The sequence below is a fragment of the Pelobates fuscus genome, chromosome 2 (assembly GCF_036172605.1).
Source record: "Pelobates fuscus isolate aPelFus1 chromosome 2, aPelFus1.pri, whole genome shotgun sequence".
Taxonomy (NCBI): Eukaryota; Metazoa; Chordata; class Amphibia; order Anura; family Pelobatidae; genus Pelobates; species Pelobates fuscus.
Window position 1 is genome coordinate 423,766,886 of NC_086318.1, and position 23,163 is coordinate 423,790,048.

Consider the following 23,163-nt stretch of genomic DNA (forward strand, 5'->3'; position numbering starts at 1 on the left):
GTAGGAGTATGAAGACAGGTGAGTCGTAGGTCTCTGGCAGAATGTAGGGCCTAGACGGAACATATTTGTGTATTAGTGAGGGTAAGTAGGTCAGAGCAGCACTGTGTAGAGATTTGGTAGCAAGTATCAGGATCTTAAATTGAGTCCTATATATTACGGTAAGCCAATGTAGGGGCTGACAGAGGGGTGAGGCGTAGGGAAGTGCGGGCAGACAGGAAGATCAGCCTTACTGCCACATTCATTATAGATTGTAACGGTGCAAGTTGAGAACACATAAGACCACTGAGAAGCAGATTACAGTAGTCAAGGAGAGAGAGGACAGCGGCATGGACAAGCACTTTTGCCGTATCAGGCTTTAAATAGGGTTGGATGTACGCTATGTGTTTGAGATGGAAACGGCAGGATTTGACAATTGAATGGACATGAGGCTTGAAGGAGAGGTCGAAGTCAAAGAGAATATGTATGTAGCGAGCCTGAAAAGTAGAGTGGATGGTAGCGCCATTGACTTGGAGGAAAACAGACAGGGGAGTAGCAACAGTTGCCCTTCCACTCTTCTATTATATTGGGGATAATCTCCCTTTTCATATATGGTGCTGATAACTTCGGACTTACCAATACATCACAATACTTTTCAGTATGGATGCTAAACGCCAGGAGGCGGACTCTCTGAGTCAATACGTCACGGGAAAAGACATATCGGACCTCATCATACAGATTAAATGAGAAACAGGAAATGACGTGCCGAATGATCTCTAAGCAGCCAGACAGAATACGGATACACAGGCTACGATCCGTTTATGGAAGATGATGATAAGAAGAGATTTATCTTTTATTTGAATGTTTGTATTTTAGATTTTTTTATCAGGATGCTTGTTTTATAAAGTAGTGAGAACACCAAGATGGTGGCTATTTGTATCCTAACCGGAAGCGTCGCCTTGTTGGGGCTTGCAGTGAACGCATCCGGCTAGGACCATGTTTGGTGATGGGAGGGTATTTTTTTTAACCTGTGTTTTCGATTGTTAATTGATATGTATACATATATATGTCCCAGTCACAGTAACAGTTGTATTAACACCTGAGGAAGACCCTTTATAGGGTTGAAACGCGTTGTGTTTTATTATACAAATATATATTCTTTTTAATTGTGGAGTTCCTGACCTTTGGTGATACCATCGGGTTCCTGAATACCTGGGAGTCGTTATCATCTGCAGCTCCATTTGATATCTCCTTTGGAGATGATATGCATTAGAAGTCCTGAGCCTACTTTTAATTAGCTCTAAAAAGTGTGAGTTTATCCACGATCTTCTAAATACTATTTATACCTCTTACAGGTTACGGTATGTATCTTTTCTTGTTTCATTTAATAAATTTTGTCTCTTTTGAAAGAAAAGCACTGTACAAAAGATACCTATGTTATACATTTTAAGAAGAACTTGTTGAACTTGATTTCTTTGTGTGCGCTTATCACCTTTTTGTTCTCTTTTTCACCTATTTGAGTGACAGTATATTTGGGGTGAGGTAGCAGTACTATAGTTTCTTTCTTTGAGCGCCAGCTATATCTCTTCTACACCACAAACTATGCAAAGACCCCAGAAGGCTACAGAGGAGCTTTAAGTCAGTGCTCCTCAACCCTTTCCTCAAGGCACACCTAACAGTCCAGGATTTAAGGATTACCTGGGTGTGCCTCTAGACAATAAGGTGTTTTTTTTTCTTTTCCTAAACATCTTGGACACACCTGGGTAATCCCAGAATCCTGGACTGTTAGGTGTGCCTCGAGGAGAGCGTTGAGGAGAACTGCTTTAAGTAACCAAGTTTAGTAAAGTTTTTGTTAGTAGTGTGACAAGTAGATCTATCCCATGATTGCCTCTTCATTACAAACAAAAACACAAATGCACATAGCCCTTTAGAGTTGCTTGAGCACTATATGAATTGATGTGCTTTATTAGTCATTGAATGTTCAATTAATAACCTCAACATCTAAGCCAGCCTTTAATAATAAAATATTTACAAACAGGATACAGGTTTGTCCAGTTTTCTTGTTTGCATTTGAGAAATAAATACTTAAAAACTATAGGGGTTCTGAGTAAAATAAAAAATAATGTATTTTAACGCCACATCTAATAATTATCCGATGCACCTTAAATAAATGATGGTAGATGAAAAAAACACAAAAAAATCACAAACAATAAAACATTTTACGTGCTGGCATAGGAACCTTTTAACACAAGTGTAGGCTATAAGAATGATCATGGATATTCTTCAATTCAGTAATATTAATAATAATGGACAAAACCCCACATTCTTCATCAAGAAAGAAATAACCGTATACACACACTTTAAATATGAAATGGCATTTTAATTGTAGTTAATGAAAACGCATGTCAGTATTTGACAGTATTCTACACACAAAGAAGTGATACATAAACATAATATTGTATGCTCATTGCAGCACATATGCAGGTCGATGGTTTTATCCACATACATCTTCAGAGGTTCTTTGTGTCAATTTATGGGTTTGTCCCATGTCTTCTAGCTTCTGGAATTCATACTATAATCAAAAAAAGGTTTTGCAGCAGAAACAAAGTAAGATGTCGTCATTTGAGCACAAAAAGATAGTCCAGGGGTCCTCTGAGAAACAGGGAGAACACAATATGTGACAAGCTCAGCAGCCTTTTTGTAAGCTACGGTAGTTAAAATGTCCCCATTCTCGTGATAACTGCTTTAAATAAAGAAACCCGACTGTTTGAGGAAAGATGGATTGGTCTTTCTGTTTGAATTTATTTACTGGGGTTGTGAAATCTGGGGTTGGAAGCACCCCCTTCAAGTAAGTGTTAACCCATTTTGTATTTTTGGATCAATTTGGGCACAGATTGGGGTTTTTATAAAAACGCTCCAATATTGATCAATTATGATGGAAACCAATGGAATATTCATCCTGATTCTGTTTCCATGGCCATTCTTCCACTTTTAGAACCCTACTCATGCTATTTTTTAGGACCTTGCATGCATAAGTGTTGTCATACATGATGTTATTTTTAAAATCATTCTTTAAGAGACCCAACGCAATAATTGGTTGGAACAGAATTCAAAAAGAGCATGGCACGTCTTGATTTATATTACACAGCAATCAAGAAATAACAGAACAGGAGAACAAAAAAGAAAGAATGGGTAATAAGGAGGAGGGGTAAGACAAGGAGACCCATTAAGATGTAATTCTGTCATATACACAGTGGTTTAACAACCACATATGTGACTACATAGTTCAGCCATTGACCTCACACTTTTGTTGGCTTTTTAAGATGAAAACCTGGGGTGATAAAATGAACACAACTGTAGGTACTAATTAAAAAAAAGATGTAGAGTAAACATTTTTAGTATACTTCACCCCTGAAAAATGCGACTGTCTTTCCCTAAACTCCAGTGCTTGTATTGACAGTAAGTGCAGCTTTAGCACACCGAATTTCAGGCAGAATGCCATAGCCAAGATTATTTTGAGATATTAACATTACAAAGTGCTGTATTATTAGTGAAACATGATTGTCAAAAACATTCACACTGCAACTGCATAACAAGTGTGTTTGTATAGTCCGTATGACACAGGTTGATATTATTTAGAATAATAAACACGAATTTGCCACAAGCTGGCCACAAGAATGTCTTTAAAGACTTTGCATCAATTATACAAGACAGATATGTGTTACAAACCTCAGTCTATGGCATTGCATTTCAAAATGTGGCGATGTATCATTTATATATTAGAAACATTTCAAATAATTTAGAGGTCAGCCAACAGGTGATCTAACTTATTCGAGGTAACATGCGGATACACATAATGATTGCTTTGATCTATTTCTATCTAAACAAGGGATAGACAACTAATGCCCCTAGATAATTGTAGCGGACTAACTATCCAAAGCCAAATGAACTCAGCAGCCAAACCCTGAAAAGTGTTTTTCAAGTATGTGAGATTTCAAAAAAAGAAAAATCTAATAACAAATTCCAAAGTTTAGTCCCAGTAGCACAAGCATCATTATAAATAGTTTCAATTTGCCTATTTTGGCCCAAAATGTGAAATTGACTTTGACTTTGTGTTCACTTTGAATGATCAACAATTCACATTTACCTAATCCTGCGAGATTTTCAGTGTCATAATATTTGACACTTGAGTGTCACTAAACTGAAATTTTTAATAACAAATTTTTTTTATTTTTTTTTTTTAAAGGATTTATATATTATTTTTCCTTAAAAACAAACACTCACTTGGTTTTTCAGATGGGTTCAAGATTGTAATTCAGAATGCTTAGCTTTGGAATTAGAATGAAAGAAATCATCGAAGTGAAGCAGTATTTGCTCAATATAAGTAAAACTGTGCTTGAGTCAATATTTTTAGATACATTTAATTGCTTTTTAACAAAAAATGTCAAGCAGATATATAGTTGTTCTGTAAAAGAAAGTGCATTAAAAAAAAGGTTTTATGCACATTTATCCAGAGTTGATGGCCCATGCCTAGGGCCACTGGGCTTTTATAGAGATCTATCAACAGCCTTGCTGACTTTCTCATTGTTTTTCCACTTCACTGAAAAAGTCCTCGACCATCACTACAGCTAAAAATGTGTCTGGGCAGTATTTCATTCTGGTATCGTACAATGAACAATGTCTTCTTATAGTAAAATACGATGTTAAAACAGCAACATTAAACTATATAATACAGCTGCCCAAAATGAGGGAGGTGGTCAAAAGTCAATATTCAGAGTGTTTCTCTAGTCAATTCCATATTGACTGATTATCAATTTATTAGTGCCTGCATCGCTAAAATATGAATCTTACACATATATCTTCTTAAAACCAGAGGGTCTTTTTCCTAAGGTATTAAATGAATCTGTATACACACACACGGCTTGTATAATGTAGTTACTGCTTACCATACCGGTCATCATTGTCTGCTAATCAGAATGTTGCAAACATGTATCTTAATACCCCCACCACTTTATTAAAAGTTTTTTAATTGTGGAATGTGCTCTATTTTCCGATTAACCTCTTACATGACGATAGAATGAAAGCTTTATTGAGTTTGAAGGGGATAAGATAGTAAAAATTGTGTAACTAACTCTTTAGATAGCCTTAACGAGGTTATCTAAATGTGCTTGTAACCAACTTGTAAAATTCACGGAGAACTATATAGATCCACATCCAATAGTTATAGTGGAGTTAAACGCATTTTAGTGTTCTGATAATTAGATGTTTTATGTAGACTTTTATTACATAGTAAATTATTATATAAACACGTCTATATAGTTCAATGTCAGATGTACTGAAAAGCTGACAAATTGAAAAGTGCAGTATATTGCTTAATCAGTCCTGAGTAATACAAAGCAGGTCTTAAATAGACTCCATATAAAATAGAACTCTGGCCAAAGCATTAATTTAATGCGCGCTATTTTTGTCTGCATAATAGTGACGTGCTAGCAATCTACACAGAACTGAAGATAAGGATCTGCTAAGTCGAATGTCAAGTTTTAAGGTCCTGGCCCAATAAGATACCATCAACTTCCTCTAGGTCAGAACCCAAAAGCAGACACTCAACCTTAAAAAAAATCACTTGAACATACACAAACATTTAAGTGCCAGTTATGTAACACATTGTCTACATTTGCAAATAGGCATAATTTACAGAAGTGAAAAATATAATATTACCACCATATATTTTAAATATTCAGAAATCGCATCCAAGCCTGTGTAGGCAGACTTCGAAGAAGAAATTAATTCAAATATAAAACACATGCCAATACTTCTAATTGTCAGTGCAGGTGAAAAAAAAAAAAGATTGAATTTATAATCAGGATTTCCCGTTTTACAAAAGAGACCCATAAATATTACACATATTACAAAACAATAGTAAAAACACATTAGATGGTTTAGTTTAATATTCTCCCATCTTCTTTCTTGAGATTCATAATATGCAGCCTTTAACTTGCACTCGGAGGGAAGCTTATAAACAATAGGAAGGCATTTAACTTAAAGCTTCTCCTTCGTACATTAGTCATTAGCCATATCGTAGATGCCACCATAGGGTGCTAACTTTTCTCTGCTTCTGAAACAGTAATTAAGTATTTGCTTTGAAGCCTAGGAGAAGCTGCCTCTTCATTTGAAGACTTAATATTGAAAAGCATTCCTTACAATTGTGCTTTATTTACGGGTTACTCAAGACCTGGTGTTGTTACAAGAACACAATATGTTTTCCCCCAACAGCTAGGGTCGTTTATAAATAAGAAAGGCACTTTTTCTATTTTTTTTCCCGTATCGTGTTATCCTCGTTAACCAGTACCATGACTGCTGTAGTCAAAAACTCCTTTCTTGAAGAAGGGCGAGAATTCACAGATTGTGTGTTTTGAGAGCGTTAGTCCAACTTTATCAATATGCAACGGTGAACTTGGAGACTTCAGCATCACAGAGAAAAAGTTTTTGAGGTATTTCTGTTAAGGGAAAGAGAAGAACAACATTATTTTTGCTAAACGAGAATAAGAACACTTAACTCTTTCTGAGCGATGATGGTAAGACGCAAATGTCATGGCTCGATAATCTGGTCCTCGAGTTTGAAACCGTCTCCTATGTTTACAGCTGTGTTTATAATTGTGAAACATCTGCTATCCTGCAACATTTAAATGCAAACACTTTGAGAACAATCTGAAGTTACAGCTGCATGGCACATCATTAATAAGGAGAACAAAAATCAATTCTAAATGACGACAATACGGAAACTGGAAGTATTCTGCACATGTACGCCATGTTTGTAATTCTGTGCCTTATAACTTGATGAAGACATGAGGTGTACAGCAGGCATTGTATTAGGTTCCTGTAGAGATCATCTGGCATTCAACAAGATCGGCTTTAAAAGCGGATTCTAGAACCCGCAGCACATTATATTTTAGCGGGATTTTAATTTATTTTTTTCACAGATGAAAATCAAGACAATAAACTTGATTTAATGGTATACTTGAATTTAACTAAAACTATTCAAGCTGGCATGTAGTCACTTGTAGCATTTCAGTTATAATGAATACACATTCTGCAAAACTATGTTCGACGTGAGGAGGGTAGTCTGATTTTAGGAAAAACTTTGATATAAAAGAAAAAAAAAAAGAATCCAACTATGTGAAAATGCACAGCTTTAAACCCAAGCTATAACAGCACCAAAGCTAAGAAAAGAACCACATTATCTAGTTCCAGGGTGCCCAAAAAGGTAGATCCCCAGATGTTTAACAAAGCTTCATGGAAGCTGTAGTTTTATTCTAAAGGCATTCTAAAGGCATGCAAAGCATCATGGGAGGTGTAGTTCTATAACATCTGGGAATCTACCTTTTGGGCACCTAGCGGTATTTAGTGTATGTGTAGAGTTAATATGATCTATAAGGTCACTTGAAATGAAAAATAGTTGTATCCAAAAGAGATTGATTTTTCAAAAATGTGCATTAATCTATGTGCAATATAATGTGATTATTAACAAGGCATAGTTTGAAATTGCACTAACACAACATATTTATTACCATGTGCCATAGCTAGCATTTACCCCAAAATTTAACAAATATAAAATAAGGCTATTCTATGTTAATTATAAAAATATCACACACTTCTAGAAAACATACGTTTTAAAAGGAAGGGCTAGCATAAAATGTTAGAGCTGATCGAATATACCCTTTGTATAATCTTACAATGTTACTCAGGCCATAATGAAGCACTGTGACTGCAAAGATGCTCCGATACTGTCCTTGATTTACAGAATGTTCTCAAATTGTGATGGTGGCTTCTGACTCCGGTAACCTTTAGAAATGATTATCGAGCATGGAAACTAAATTACACCAGAATCTTGTTACAATTTTCTTCCTGACCATTTAATAGAAAAAATTCTGTAAACACCTTTTTGAACAAAGAATCCATATTTATTTACTTTTGGATATTATGAGAATATACCTAATGTAAGACTTAAAGCAACCACACAGAAGGTGCAATGTGTTCTTAGCTTGAAGTTTGGGGAGAAGGGGTTGTAATCACTTGGTTCCATGATCTCGCTCTCAAACTATAGTTTCCTTTTGTACATTATGTAATGAATTTGGTTTCGGAGAGTTGGAGTTCAGCTGTTCGCTTCACACAATAAAAATCCAAAGTTCTATTTCAACTGCCCATAAAGTATTTCTTCTGGGATACACTCAATTGTGCCCCAGACAGATAACGAAGAATCGTGATTGGATAATTCTCTTTCTTTTAGGTGAAAACTCAATGCAAATAACTGCACAGCCTGGGGATTTTACTTTAATCATTTTGTTTTCGCATATATTTGTAACATATTATTTATACAATATTTCAGGTGCCTCACACATCAGATCCCAGTCTATTAGAATAGAATACCTCTTTCTACTGAATTGCAGGCAACTTCAGAATCAGTTTGGGTTAGTTACAAAGAACAATTCTGGAGCAGGTCTCTAAAGGGAAGTAATCAGCAAATACATTAAACTGGTTTCAAAGGTGATTACTACACCATGCCTGCCAATCTTCAATGACCACCTTCTCCAACAGAGTTGGGCAGGAAAAAAAAAGGGTTGCCCAGAGAACAGAGCAAGAGGAGAGTCCACCCATTAAAGGGCAAGTCTACCCTTAATGAGCGTGGCCAGGCTACAGACTACAGCCTGACCCCTCATGGCAAATCACGCACCGTGCACTGCTGACTGTGCATTGTCTTTTGAGCACTCTGTGCATGGTCTTTGTGCCAAGTCCCTCCTACATTTTTTAAATCTGACAGTCGGGACTTATTGTTGCTGGAACAATACCCCAAAATATAGTACTGTTCCAACAAATTCAGGACTTTTGGGAACTATGACCCACATTTAGGCATTTACCCATTAATTGCTTTTATACACAGCCAGCATTAAGTTTTAATCATCTGTGAAAACGTATTATGACTAATAGACGTTTGAAGGTTTATTTTTTATTTATTTTTAATCTGTAACTGAACATTATACATTGTACTGTGGACCGTGATGGGTTATTTTGTGCCTCTGAGAACTTACAGAAATAAATCAAAAGTAAAGGACGCAGGTCACATTTACAAAGAAAATGCTGGTGCTACGTGGATTCATCATGTATTTTTTTATGCATTCTTCCGAATAAGAAAAGAAAAAAAATGGCCGAGTAGAAATAAAAATGTAACAACTCAATGCTAGCAAAACACAAATATATAAACAATTAAAAGAAGACTTCAATGTAAAAAATGATATATGTTGATGTGATTAAATTATTCATTGTTCTACATTACAAGAATGAAGAGTACGAAAATTCAGTATACATAGAGAAAGTGTGTCTGTGTCTGTCTGTGTGTGTGTGTGTGTGTGTGTCACAGATAAGCAAAATGAAGATCTTTAGAGATTAAATAACTAAATAAATTAATACAAAATAAGGCCATATAAAAGATATAATGTATGGGATATCAAGTAGCTTTCATGCTGTTGTGAAAAACAAAAACACAGAGAGTTTGGCAAATAATCATGGGAGTTGGTACATCGAAACAACCGGAGCTATAATTGTTAAAATACCCAGAAGTAGTAGAAACCACCCTTAGAAAGTACTGCAATAGCCTGGTCTGAAATTTACACTAAAGGATAAAGAAACATATTACATACTAATGGCAGGTATAGTTGGAATTCTAGATATTTAAGAACTAGCATTTTCCTATTTGCCTTATATATCACACTGTCAAACTGTATCCAAATTAAGAGAATAATTAACAGGTTTTAGTAAGAATGTATAGGTTGTTACAGCTCCTTAACAGTTAGAGAATTCTAGTTGACTTCATGTATTATAAAGAACCTCACGATAAATATCTTCCATTCTGGCCATATGAAGCATGGTAATATCCTATACATAGATAAAGGGTATATTTTATGAAGATATCTTATAATCAGAGGCAATTCGATGGGGACTTATAAGTATCCTGTGTTTCCCACATAAAGAAATATCACGAGGGAGCGTAGATCAACGCGGTCAATTTAGTTACAGTCTAGAAAGAATGGAATATTAGACTTTCTTCTTGAATTCAATCACCATCTCCTCTTTCTGTATTATTAACAATATATCCAACCTGTCCAATAGCTGTAAAAGAGACACAATGGCCCAATAGGAAATTTGACATTAAAGAAAACACTGTAGCCTTGGGGCGTTCGGAGAACACTCTCTATGTTTTATTTCACATGTTTTATTGAACCTGTGATTTAAAGATGATATTGCACTGCTTCCAGTATGAAAGAAAATCTGTTAAAATAAAGGCATTTATTTTATTTTATTTTAAATTTTTTTTTACACACTTGGCTTAAGGATATTTTGCTCTGTATCACTTTGATTATCTTTAACAACTTGCGCAGTCTTGCTTAGAATTCACAAATAAAGCTTCCTTCCCCATTTAATTTCCTCTAACTTACTGTTCTTCCCATTATGGTTTATGGAGCCATATATTTTATTTCGTTTTTATGCCATTTTACCCAAGGGCATCTTTTGCTTTTCAAGAACTGCATTCAGTTAATTTTTCCTCCTTCTATATTTTCTCACAAATGTATAGAGCAGCCATAAAAATCCTATATGACTTACACCAAAGGTACGGTCATCAATTATTTTAAATTAAATTAATCAGGACTTTTTATCATTTTAAATGGAATGTGAAAACTTGTCATCTAATACATATTGCCCATAATATACATGCACCTTTAAATAACCATAATAATAATAAGGTTTTTTAATACAACTGCAATGGACATTAAAGTGTAAATGTAGCGAGTTTACAATAAAACTAAAAGAAACAAACCTGATTAAACACATTGACATAAAAACACACACACACACACACACCCCGACAAAGAGAGACCCACCAAAAAAAAAAAATTCACCAGCTGAATATTTGGAGGGCACATATGGAGTGAAATTCAGGACGGCAGAAGTTATTGAAATTTAGTAGGACACCTACTAAACCTTGGCAAGGACACCAGTCACATTGACTGAGGGGCAAGTCTTACAAGCAAAAGCTTGTCCAGCAATCACCTTATACAAACTGGGCGTCCTTTGCCCTATTAAGCACTTAGGTCCGGAGAGGACTGCTATAGCCATTACTGCAGAATAGTGGTATTTTTACTGGAAGAATTCTTAACTATACAGATGCCACAACGCCGTTCTAACTGTCTTGGTTGCAATTCATCAGTATTGTGAATTTAAATAAAACGTGACTGTATCAAACAAACACCATTGTTGCGAATGTCATTAAAAAAATAAATTAAGAACTTTACTGTATTCTCCAAATTTTATTTTTATTATTTTTATTTTAAAAAAAAAAATGAAGAAGAAGAAGAAGAAATGTCTGCAGTAAATATCCAAATATGCCGGGCTACTGAAAGAAATCAATCCTTCACAGTAGAAATCAAACCAAGTCGTGTCAAATCCAATTCACAAATGACAACAAAGGAATTGAATTTACCGCACGTCCGGGGCCAGAAGTGACAGACTGTCATTTTTGGAATGGCCTTGGCAAGCAACAACCAAAGTGTTTGACATAAATCATCCTCAAAATCCCTTTCGCCTGGATGAAAATATCTGATAAGTTTTGCATTATAAATACACATTACTGGGTGGGACAGGATAAAACGGACAGTCAGTTTTCATTTTCAATTCCAAACCACAGAGATTCTACGATAGAATCTTTTCTGTATAAGGTTATGCCATACACTTCTCTTTTAACCCCTTTAAAAGGGTCTAAGAACCAAGACAACTATGCATCATTGCAAAGTTTAAAGAGAAAGAAATGAAATGGTTGTGAGCAGCTGATAACTGCAAGGATGCTGCAAAAATTCTCAGCAGCTATTATCTTGCCCCCTGACTTTTCACTGACTTTGTAGTGTGTGAATGGTTTGTGTCTTAAAACTGGATCTGGCGGTAAAAACAATAACCGCTACATTATGGCTTCTAATAGCTTACTGGACAGTAGTCCCACCAGCCCTATAAAGAAAGGATAGTTACCAGTTACATATATTTAAGGTATTAGAAACTTTTATAATATTTTGCACCATAATTTACTGAAGATATTATACATACATTTCCAGATGATAATTTTAAATCAATATTCCCCAGTTTTAAATTTTTTTGTTTATATAGTATTGTAAAATTTTTATATGCGTCAATATTATTGTTCATTATATTGTTAAAAATAATTAAAATAATAGTGTGATAGATTTGCCTTAAACAAATATTTCATGCAAAAAATTTAAATTAAAAAAGGACAGTTATCAATGACAGACCATGAGGTCAGCTAAAGGTTCGTTTTTAAAATATCTATGCGCTGTTGTAGAAAATACACAGATGAAATATTATGGATGCATAACGTTTGATCTGGGTGTGTGATCTGGGCTGCATATCCACAATGTTTAGCAGCATGGCAGCATTCCAAAGACTGCATGTTGATGCATAATAAGCACTGCACAATAACATTGAACTTTGTAGAACATCGCAGCGTGTATGCGGCCACTGCAACAGTCATACGAAGGAGTTTATATCTCACTGCAAAGTTAAAATGAAATATTATTGCAACATATACTGTACTATTTGACCGACTCAAAGTAGAAAGAAACATTTATCCTTGATAAAGCACCATTATATTAAATGTGCAACTAACGCACTTTAAAGGGTAAAATAAAATTAAAAAATAAAAATGGAACACTCATTAAACCCCATGGAAATTAAAAGGCTATAAAAAAAAAAAAAAAAAAGACAAAATTAGCTCAGCAAGAGACAGTTTCTCCAGGGTGATTAATATGTTTAAATTATATACGTTTCACGATGTTAGTCTAAAAATCACTCAGACAGGTGACGGCTCATTGTATGTTGCAATAAAATTAAAACACGCAGATGAAGGCAAGTTACATTTAAACATAATGTGAATGATATTCAATGTCCAAATCCCACTGAAATGCACAGGGAATCTTTTTTAAGCAGATCTGGAATAATTAACCCATTATACTGGTTTGAGGAATTTATAATTAGCGTATCTTTAACCCCTTAAGGACCAAACTTCTGGAATACAAGGGAATCATGACATGTCACACATGTCATTTGTCCCTAAGGGGTTAAAGCAACGCCATTGCCTTCTGGTGTCTAGGAATACTCTGCAAAGACCCCCTATAAAAACTACTGTTTCCAGTGTTGTTGCCCAGGGATGAAAGAGAAGATAGTTTTTTACCTGAACCTTTCCCTTTTGGCCACCGCCGTATAGGAAACATACAGTCCCTGCCTTGTCTTCTGATATCTTTTAACTGCGTTAGAATTCCAGTGAAATTCCAACAGTCTTTATGAGCATTTCATAAAAATGTTATCTTTATTAAATGCTCATTGTTTTGGGGAAATACTTTTAGACTAGCTGATAAAATTAGAAACGTATATGTTTTATCTCAAAGTGGGTAACAAAATATTTATTAAATTACCAGCAAATTTTTATAGAACAAAGAGTTGAATGTTAACCCTATCTTTCCCTGTGCTGCAACTCCTGCCACGGGGCATATCGCCTGTGACATCAGATTTCACCTGTAACCTTTAAAATAAAAACTTGAAAACTATATGTAGCTGAATGTGGAACTTGATCTTCCCTTAAAGGACCTGTAAATCCACGCAGAGCAACTGATATCGATAAAGGGGAGTGCTGTGGTTTTAACCCTGCATTGAAAAACACACCTCTAGAGGCTGCTTGCGCTACACCGTCCAAGTAAAACTCTGTAATATGACGTTGGAAAGCATTCAATTCAATGCATTCTTATAAAACATTTGAATCCTTTATAAGTAGCATTGTTGGACCATCGGCTCGAGAGCCAGATAAGCTGTAGCAGGAAAATCTGTTTTTTTCTCTTCACATGGGGGCATAAAACTAATCATGCACTAGGCCACTGTAGAGTTAAGAATACACGTTTGTATTGCTAATGTAATAGTGTTCCTTTAAATTATATATTGCATGTAAACAAAACTTTCACTAGCCTTAAAGCCAATTCATACAGCAGACTCTGTTGTGGGCAAGCATGTTGTAATATCAAAATACCAAAATATCACACATATATTGTAACATAAGAAACATATGGTAGCGGGTCCCTTTAAAGACTATTTTAAAGAAAAGATTTGGAGGATGACATTTGTTAAGGCTGAAAGAGAGAACAGGGCATGAACCCAGTGAATAGAATACAAGTTATTTAACAGAACCTAAAGAGATCCAGCATGATAGCAGTTAAAATGTAACTTTTATTGTCTTATTTTGTCAGGCCTTAAGCCTCCCGATGTCTCCTCATACTTCCGGGTTTGACGGAGCTTAGCCACACCCCCATTGCCGCGGTCTGCTATTTAATTCGACCGCACCAGCTGATAGACGCTGGATTATTGAAACGCGTACCGCGCCAAACTCACCGGCTCTCATACCTCGCTGAGACGACCACTCACTACTAGACCGGACTGGAGGAATATTCAAGTCCCCAACATCTCTCCTCATCACAGACAACTACCAGCACTCTCGGCAACCATTCACTGAAGCAACCGCCTCTGAGGAGAGTTGGGGACACAATCCCTCTACTTCTAGAAGTTAAGTAACTTACAGTCTCTGAGTTAGGAGCTAACAATGCTAAAGCTTTATTTCAACTTACTAAAGTCTGCTATCAAGTTGTCCAGCAATCCTGCTACAGCTTTCCTCAAATCAAGTATTATTCAAGTTCAGCTGTACCTGTCTTGCTACAGATAATCTTATTTCTTCATACTAAAGTCTGCTATCAAGTTGTCCAGCAATCCTGCTACAGCTTTCCTCAAATCAAGTATTATTCAAGTTCAGCTGTACCTGTCTTGCTACAGATAATCTTATTTCTTCATACTAAAGTCTGCTATCAAGTTGTCCAGCAATCCTGCTACAGCTTTCCTCAAATCAAGTATTATTCAAGTTCAGCTGTACCTGTCTTGCTACAGATAATCTTATTTCTTCATACTAAAGTCTGCTATCAAGTTGTCCAGCAATCCTGCTACAGCTTTCCTCAAATCAAGTATTATTCAAGTTCAGCTGTACCTGTCTTGCTACAGATAATCTTATTTCTTCATACTAAAGTCTGCTATCAAGTTGTCCAGCAATCCTGCTACAGCTTTCCTCAAATCAAGTATTATTCAAGTTCAGCTGTACCTGTCTTGCTACAGATAATCTTATTTCTTCATACTAAAGTCTGCTATCAAGTTGTCCAGCAATCCTGCTACAGCTTTCCTCAAATCAAGTATTATTCAAGTTCAGCTGTACCTGTCTTGCTACAGATAATCTTATTTCTTCATACTAAAGTCTGCTATCAAGTTGTCCAGCAATCCTGCTACAGCTTTCCTCAAATCAAGTATTATTCAAGTTCAGCTGTACCTGTCTTGCTACAGATAATCTTATTTCTTCATACTAAAGTCTGCTATTAAGTTGTTCCGCAAGCCTGCTACAGCATCCCTCAAAACAAGTACTATTTAAGTTTTGCTGCACCAGTCTTGCTACTGATAATTCCAATGTATATAATTGAACTGTTAACAAGAATAACGGACTCTATTGAATTCTGAACCTTGTCAATGCTAAATGAAACAAACCGTTTATTATTTAAAGAAACAGTAACTGTAATTCTGGAACTGAAGTCTCAGTTCCATCTAAGTGTCTTAATAAAAGATCAAAGTCCTAAGAAATCTGCAGTTGTGTTCCACATCATTTACTGTGAACGTGACATATTTAATAGAAGAAAAACAACCATAACATTCAATATTAAAGTTCAATTCTAATGTGTAACTTAATAATGCCCCAGGATGAGGATGTCAGATAAATAAACTCTGGTATAAACAGTTTCACAAATAATCACTGAATAAGATTCATACCTATTACTAACCTAAGACGGATAACAGAATGTCAAATATCAAATGTCTAAAAATCCAAAATTGTTAGAGCATGGATGTGACTAAGTGAAGAAATAGAGCTAATAATAAACGAAAACAAATAATAAAATAAAAATAAATCTAATAGATAACTATAGGACGTATATCTTTGTGCACAGTACTGCCTTTTATCTATAAAATACCTGCTTGCCACCTTCATTGTAAATCTGAAAACAGATCCCAAAACACCCCCATAATGGAATGGAAAAAATTAAAAAAAGCAAATACGGTCATTGGAATTTTTTTCTTATTAAAAATCAATAATATTTAGAATAATAATTTTGCTGGAAATATCATTGCAGAAAGAAAAGTCCTGCGCTCACTCCCATCACTACTGGGCGGCTGCAATGACTACAGTACACATCAGCCCCAATATATAGTAAAAAACAAAGAAAAACAAAGAAAACTTTTTTTTTAACTTGTTTTTCTTTGGTTTTTACTGGAAATATCATTGTAAAACAATATGAATATAATATGTACAACGCGAAAATGATATATAATTAAATTCTGTAAATTAAAATACATATTTGTATGTATGGAAATCGGTTTTAGGTTTTGAAAAATTGCATATTTTGCCGAGTTACATTTTTTTCTTTTGTACAAACCGTTTTAGATTGCTAGCTAATACTTGGTCAGTGGTTTGTATGTTATAATTTATCTGGGAAGTGAAGCAGAAGAAAAGATAAGGGTATACTTAGTAATGCCCTGAAGAATGAATAAGACAGCTGACTGGCACTCTGGGCAAACTTGTGATTTTGTAATTGAGATTATTAGGAGTTTAGGAATGGAGTTAAAATGAGAGGGAACCAGCTCAACTGTTAAGATGCTGAGAGGAATGTTGAGCATTCAGCCATAGCACATACTTTCTAGCAATGTCTTGATTTTTTAAAAAACACTCCAAAAACCAACCAGCATTTCAATTTAATTTGATTTCCTTAAAGTACGTTTTGTAAGATGCTTAGGTACCTCCAACAGAAAATTAACAAAGCTTGGATTTTTATAGAAATTAAAAAATATATATATTCTAGATTATCTTATTATGGTTATTGCAAACGTCTATTAAACCAATTTAAGAAATTAATTAAAACAATATTGTAACGGATCGCCTGGCACCCTGACTGGGTACCTCCATTAATGGATGCTCCTAGTGCTTCCTGAGAGCTCCAAGCACTCCGCCCAACACCATAAGCACTGCAGACCCCACAAAACTGCTGCAACTTGGTTAGGGTCTCGCCGTCTCCTACCCACCCTGTACCTACGACAAGGCTCCAGGCTCCAGTGGGTGAACCTCTCCTCCAAGAGAGTAAAGAAGGAACAAGAACAGGAACAAGCTTACTCTGGGGAGTATAGAGATTATAGCAATCCCCAGAGTGTAGGAAATTCTCCAATCCCCCAAACATGAGCAAAAACTTCATGAAGGTACAAGATGATCTGTTTATTGAGCACAAAAGGCCTTTCTTTTATACACATTTCTCCACAAGGTTACCACCAGGGCCGGCGCGTCCATAAGGCGGCACAGGCGGCCGCCTTAGGGCGCCAGAGGAGGGGGGCGCAAAAATCCGAATCCCCTGCCTCTGGCTGGAGACTCGGATTTTTAATCTCACCTCTCTCCCTGCAGCCAGCACACAGGAGCCTGGCAGTGAAGTCAGCCGTCCTCCTCTGATGATGTCAGAAGGGGGCGGGACTTCTACTGCTCCCAGACTCCCCAGCGGTCCTGACTCTATCTGCAGCCCGTCCCAGCCGACCACCAGGGGTAAGGCTCTCCCTCCTGGCCCAAGGTAAGTCTCTGGGAGGGGAAGGGGGTGGGGGAAAAACTTGTAACATTTTTTTTTAAAATCAAAACATTTTTTTTCCAGCCCCTTTCTACAGCCCCTGCCCCCACCATACTCCCCCTGCCCCCACTATACAGCCCCTGCCCCCACCATACAGCCCCTGCCCCAACCATACTCCCCCTGCCCCCACCATACTCCCCCTGCCCCCACCATACTCCCCCTGCCCCACCATACTCCCCCTGCCCCCACCATACTCCCCCTGCCCCCACCATACTCCCCCTGCCCCACCATACTCCCCCTGCCCCCACCATACTCCCCCTGCCCCCACCATACTCCCCCTGCCCCCACCATACTCCCCCTGCCCCACCATACTCCCCCTGCCCCCACCATACTCCCCCTGCCCCCACCATACTCCCCCTGCCCCCACCATACTCCCCCTGCCCCCACCATACAGCCCCTGCCCCCACCATACTCCCCCTGCCCCACCATACTCCCGCTGCCCCCACTATACAGCCCCTGCCCCACCATACTCCCCCTGCCCCACCATACTCCCCCTGCCCCCACCATACAGCCCCTGCCCCCACCATACAGCCCCTGCCCCCACCATACAGCCCCTGCCCCCACCATACAGCCCCTGCCCCCACCATACTCCCCCTGCCCCCACCATACTCCCCCTGCCCCCACCATACTCCCCCTGCCTCCACCATACTCCCCCTGCCCCACCATACTCCCCCTGCCCCCACCATACAGCCCCTGCCCCCACCATACTCCCCCTGCCCCCACCATACTCCCCCTGCCCCCACTATACAGCCCCTGCCCCCACCATACTCCCCCTGCCCCCACTATACTCCCCCTACCCCAACCATACTATCCCTGCCCCTTACCATACTATCCCTGCCCCACCATACTATCCCTGCCCCCACCATACTATCCCTGCCCCCACCATACTATCCCTGCCCCCACCATACTATCCCTGCCCCCACCATACTATCCCTGCCCCCACTATACTATCCCTGCCCCCACTATACTATCCTTGCCCCCACTATACACCCCCTGCCCCCACTATACACCCCCTGCCCCCACTATACGGCCCCTGCCCCCACCATACTCCCCCTGCCCCACCATACTCCCCCTGCCCCCACCATACTCCCCCTGCCCCCACCATACTCCCCCTGCCCCCACCATACGGCCCCTGCCCCCACCATATGGCCCCTGCCCCCACCATACGGCCCCTGCCCCCACCATACGGCCCCTGCCCCCACCATAGTCCCCCTGCCCCCACCATACGGCCCCTGCCCCCACCATACGGCCCCTGCCCCCACTATACGGCCCCTGCCCCCACTATACGGCCCCTGCCCCCACTATACGGCCCCTGCCCCCACTATACGGCCCCTGCCCCCACTATACGGCCCCTGCCCCCACTATACGGCCCCTGCCCCCACTATACTATCCGTGCCCCCACCATACTATCCCTGCCCCCACCATACTATCCCTGCCCCCACCATACTATCCCTGCCCCCATTATACTCCCCCTGCCCCCACCATACGGCCCCTGCCCCCACCATACGGCCCCTGCCCCCACCATACTACCCCCAACCCAACTATACGGCCCCCGCCCCCACTATATGGCCCCCGCCCCCACTATACGGCCCCCGCCCCCACTATACGGCCCCCGCCCCCACTATACGGCCCCCGCCCCCACTATACGGCCCCCGCCCCCACTATACTGCCCCCGCCCCACTATACTGCCCCCGCCCCCACTATACTGCCCCCGCCCCCACTATACTGCCCCTGCCCCCACTATACTGCCCCTGCCCCCACTATGCTGCCCCTGCCCCACCATACTCTCCCTGCCCCCACCATACTCTCCCTGCCCCCACCATACTCCCCCTGCCCCACCATACTCCCCTGCCACCTCTATAGCCCCTGCCCCCACCATACTCCCCTGCCACCTCTATAGCCCCTGCCCCCACCATACTGCCCCTGCCCCCTCTACAGCCCCTGTCCCTCCAAACTGCCCCACCATACTACCCTGCCCCCTTTACAGCCCCTCAATAGCCCCTGCCCCACCATAGTGCCCCTGCCCCCTCTACTGCCCCATGTGCCCCTCTACAGCACTTCTATTTCCCTGTATAGCCCCTGCCCCACCATACTGCCCCCTCTATAGCCCCCGCCCCTCTATGTCCCTCTATAGCCCCTGCCCACCATACTGCCCCTGCCCCCTCTACAGCCCCTCCATGCTCCTGCCCCACTATACTGCCCCTGCCCCCTCTATAGCCCCTGCCCCACCATACTACCCCTGCCCCCTCTACAGCCCCTCTACAGCCCCTGCCCCACCATACTACCCCTGCCCCTTAACAGCCCCTCTATAGCCCCTGCCCCACCATACTACCCCTGCCCCTTAACAGCCCCTCTATAGCCTCTGTCCCCACTCTACTGCCCCATGTGCCCCTCTCCAGCACTTCTATTTCCCTCTATAGACCCTGCCCCCACCATACTGCCCATGTCCCCTCTACGTCCCTCTATAGCCCCTGCCCCACCATACTGCCCCATGTGCCCCTCTACAGCACCTCTATAGCCCCTGCCCCCACCATACTGCCCCTGTCCTCCTCTACTGCCCCTGTGCCACTCTACAGCACCTCTATTTCCCTCCATAACCCCTGCCCCACCATACTGCCCCTCTACAGCTCCTCTATTTCCATCTACAGCCCCTGCCCTGTCTACAGACCCTCTTTCCCTCTAAAGCCTCTGCCCCACCATACTGCCCATGCGCCCCCTATACAGCCCATGCCCCCCTCTACAGCCCCTGTCCCCACTATACTGCCCATGCCCCCCTATTGCTTTTGTGCCCCCCTCTTTATCCCCTGTGCCTCCTCTATTTCCCTCTACAGCCCCTGCCTCTGCCCCCCTTTCACACGCCTCTACTGCCCCTGTCTCACCCCTCTACTTCCTCTACCCGCCTCAACAGCCCCTGTCCCCCCTCTACTTCCCATTTACCCCCTACCATACTGTCCCTGTGACACCACTTTATTGCCTCAGTGTCCCTCGTTACAGCCTGTGCCCACACCATACTGCCCCTGTGTCCCCCTCTACTGCCCCTGTTTCCCACCATACTGCCCGTTTCCAACCACATTGCCCCTTTGCTCCCACCACAGCCCCTATACTCCCTTCTACAGCCTCTAACTCCCTTACTTCACATCCCTTCCACTCCCTTTTACCCCATAACAACAGTACAGCCCCTATTCCCTTACTAGAGTCCTTACCCCCACTACAGCCCCTCTCCCCCAATTGCTGCCCATATCCCCCACACTACAGCCCCTGTTCCCACTTGGAGCCATCAACCTACTTCAGTCCCTAACCCCCTACTACAGCCCCAATTCCCCACTACATTTCCTAAGCCCCCAATTACAGCCCCTAACTCTCAACTACAGCCCCTGTCTCCCTACTACAGCCCTTAACTCCTTAATTAGAGCCCCTATTACCCCACTAAAACTCACTACCCCCCCCCCCCCATTTAAGATTAGGTTCTGGATCTTCCCCTGCTCTGTATACCTGTCTGCATGTCTCTGTATGACTATGTCTGTCTGTGTCTGTATGTCTCTATATGACTGTGTCCGTGTGTTTCTGAATGTCCCTGTATGCCTGTGTCTGTATGTCTCTGTATGACCGTATCCATATGTCTCTGTATGCCTTGTTCTGTATATCTTTGTGTGACTGTCTGTGTATATATGTCCCTGCATGCCTGTGTATGTCTCTGCATGCCTGTATGCCTTGTTCTGTATGTCTCTATATGCCTGCATCTTCATGTCTCTGTATGTCTGTGTTTGTATAACTGTGTCTTTATTTATCTATATGCCAGTGTGTGTGTGTCTGTATGTCTGTGTACCTGTATGTGTTGATTGTATGACTGTGTGCCTGTATGGCTGTGTTTGTTTGATTGTGTGCCTGCATATTTCTGTGACTATGTGCCTGTATGTGTGTGTAGCTATATATCTATGTCTATATGGCTTGGGAGGGAAAAGTTACACAAAGGAGCCTGAGGGGAAGAGGGACACACAAAAAACAGGCTGAGGGGAGAGACCCACAGAAAAGGGCTGGGGGGGGGGGGGAAGGAGATACACATGGGGGTTGTAAGAGACATACAAGGGGGTGTAAGTCACACTAAAGGGGGGTACAATACACTACATGGGGATTTCAAAAGGCTGGATATGAGACAACGCTAAAGATACATCTTATTCGTGTTGGGGGGGGGGGGGCGGCAAAATTCATCTTCGCCTGTGTAGCCAAAAATCCTTGCACCGGCCCTGGTTACCACCCACTTGGACCTTGTGGAATACAGGACACCAAGTTACAATAGCCAATAGAAACAATAATTAACACCGAAACACTCCCACATACAGTCAGCAAGCCTTCTTCTCTGCCTGTGATATAATTAAGCTAGCTAATGGAATAACTCCTGTATATACTCGAGTATAAGTCGATCTGAATATAAGTCGAGACCCCTAATTTTACCCCAAAAAACTGGGAAAACGTATTGACTCGAGTATAAGACTAGGGTGGAAAATGCAGCAGCTACTGGTAAATTTCTAAATAAAATTAAATCCCCCCAAAAATTATATTAGTTGAATATTTATTTACAGTGTGTATATAATGAATGCAGTGTGTGTGTGTGTGTGTGTGTGTATGAATGCAGTGTGTGTGTATGTATGCAACGTGTGTGTATGTATGCAACGTGTGTGTATGAGTGCAGCGTGTGTATGAATGCAGTGTGTGTGTGATGCAGAGTGTGATACAGAGCCGTGGTGGGGGTGGGCATTTTTATTATTATTTTTTAATTATTATTATTTTTTTTAATTTTTTTATTAGTAATATTTTATTATTTAAATTTTTATTTATTTTTTTCGTCCCCCCTCCCTGCTTGATACATGGCAGGGAGGGGGGTTCTCATTCCCTGGTGGTCCAGTGGATGGGCTGTGTAGGAGGGGGCTGGCAGCGAGCTGTAACTTACCTTTCCTGCAGCTCCTGTCAGCTCCCTTCTCCTCTGCGCCGGTCCGGTCAGCTCCCCTGTCAAGTCCCACTGTAGGTCTCGCGGCAGCGCAGAGCGTTGCCACGGGCTCTGACCCCGCGGCTCTCGCGAGACTTACAGTGGAGGAGAAGTGAGCTGACCGGACCGGCGCGGAGGAGAAGGGAGCTGACAGGAGCTGCAGGAAAGATAAGTAAACGCTCTCTGCAGCCCCCACAGCCCCTTGTCTGTATTATGGCAATGTAACTTGCCATAATAAAGACATTGACTCGAGTATAAGTCGAGTTGGGGTTTTTCAGCACAAAAAATGTGCCGAAAAACTCGACTTATACTCTAGTATATACGGTAATTATCCACAGGCAGAAAAAACATACA

The 23,163-nt window shown here is 40.7% G+C and overlaps 1 protein-coding gene across 1 annotated transcript in view; it reads right to left on the minus strand.

The window, feature by feature from the left end:
• Window positions 1-4,237: 4,237 nt before the first annotated feature.
• Window positions 4,238-23,163, minus strand: part of KIF16B (kinesin family member 16B) — a 303,581-nt gene continuing 284,655 nt past the window's right edge. The window contains exon 26 of the mRNA XM_063444040.1: window positions 4,238-6,473. Within this exon, the coding sequence (XP_063300110.1) occupies window positions 6,315-6,473 (159 nt within the window). The 3' untranslated portion in view covers window positions 4,238-6,314. The remainder of the gene's footprint in view (window positions 6,474-23,163) is intronic.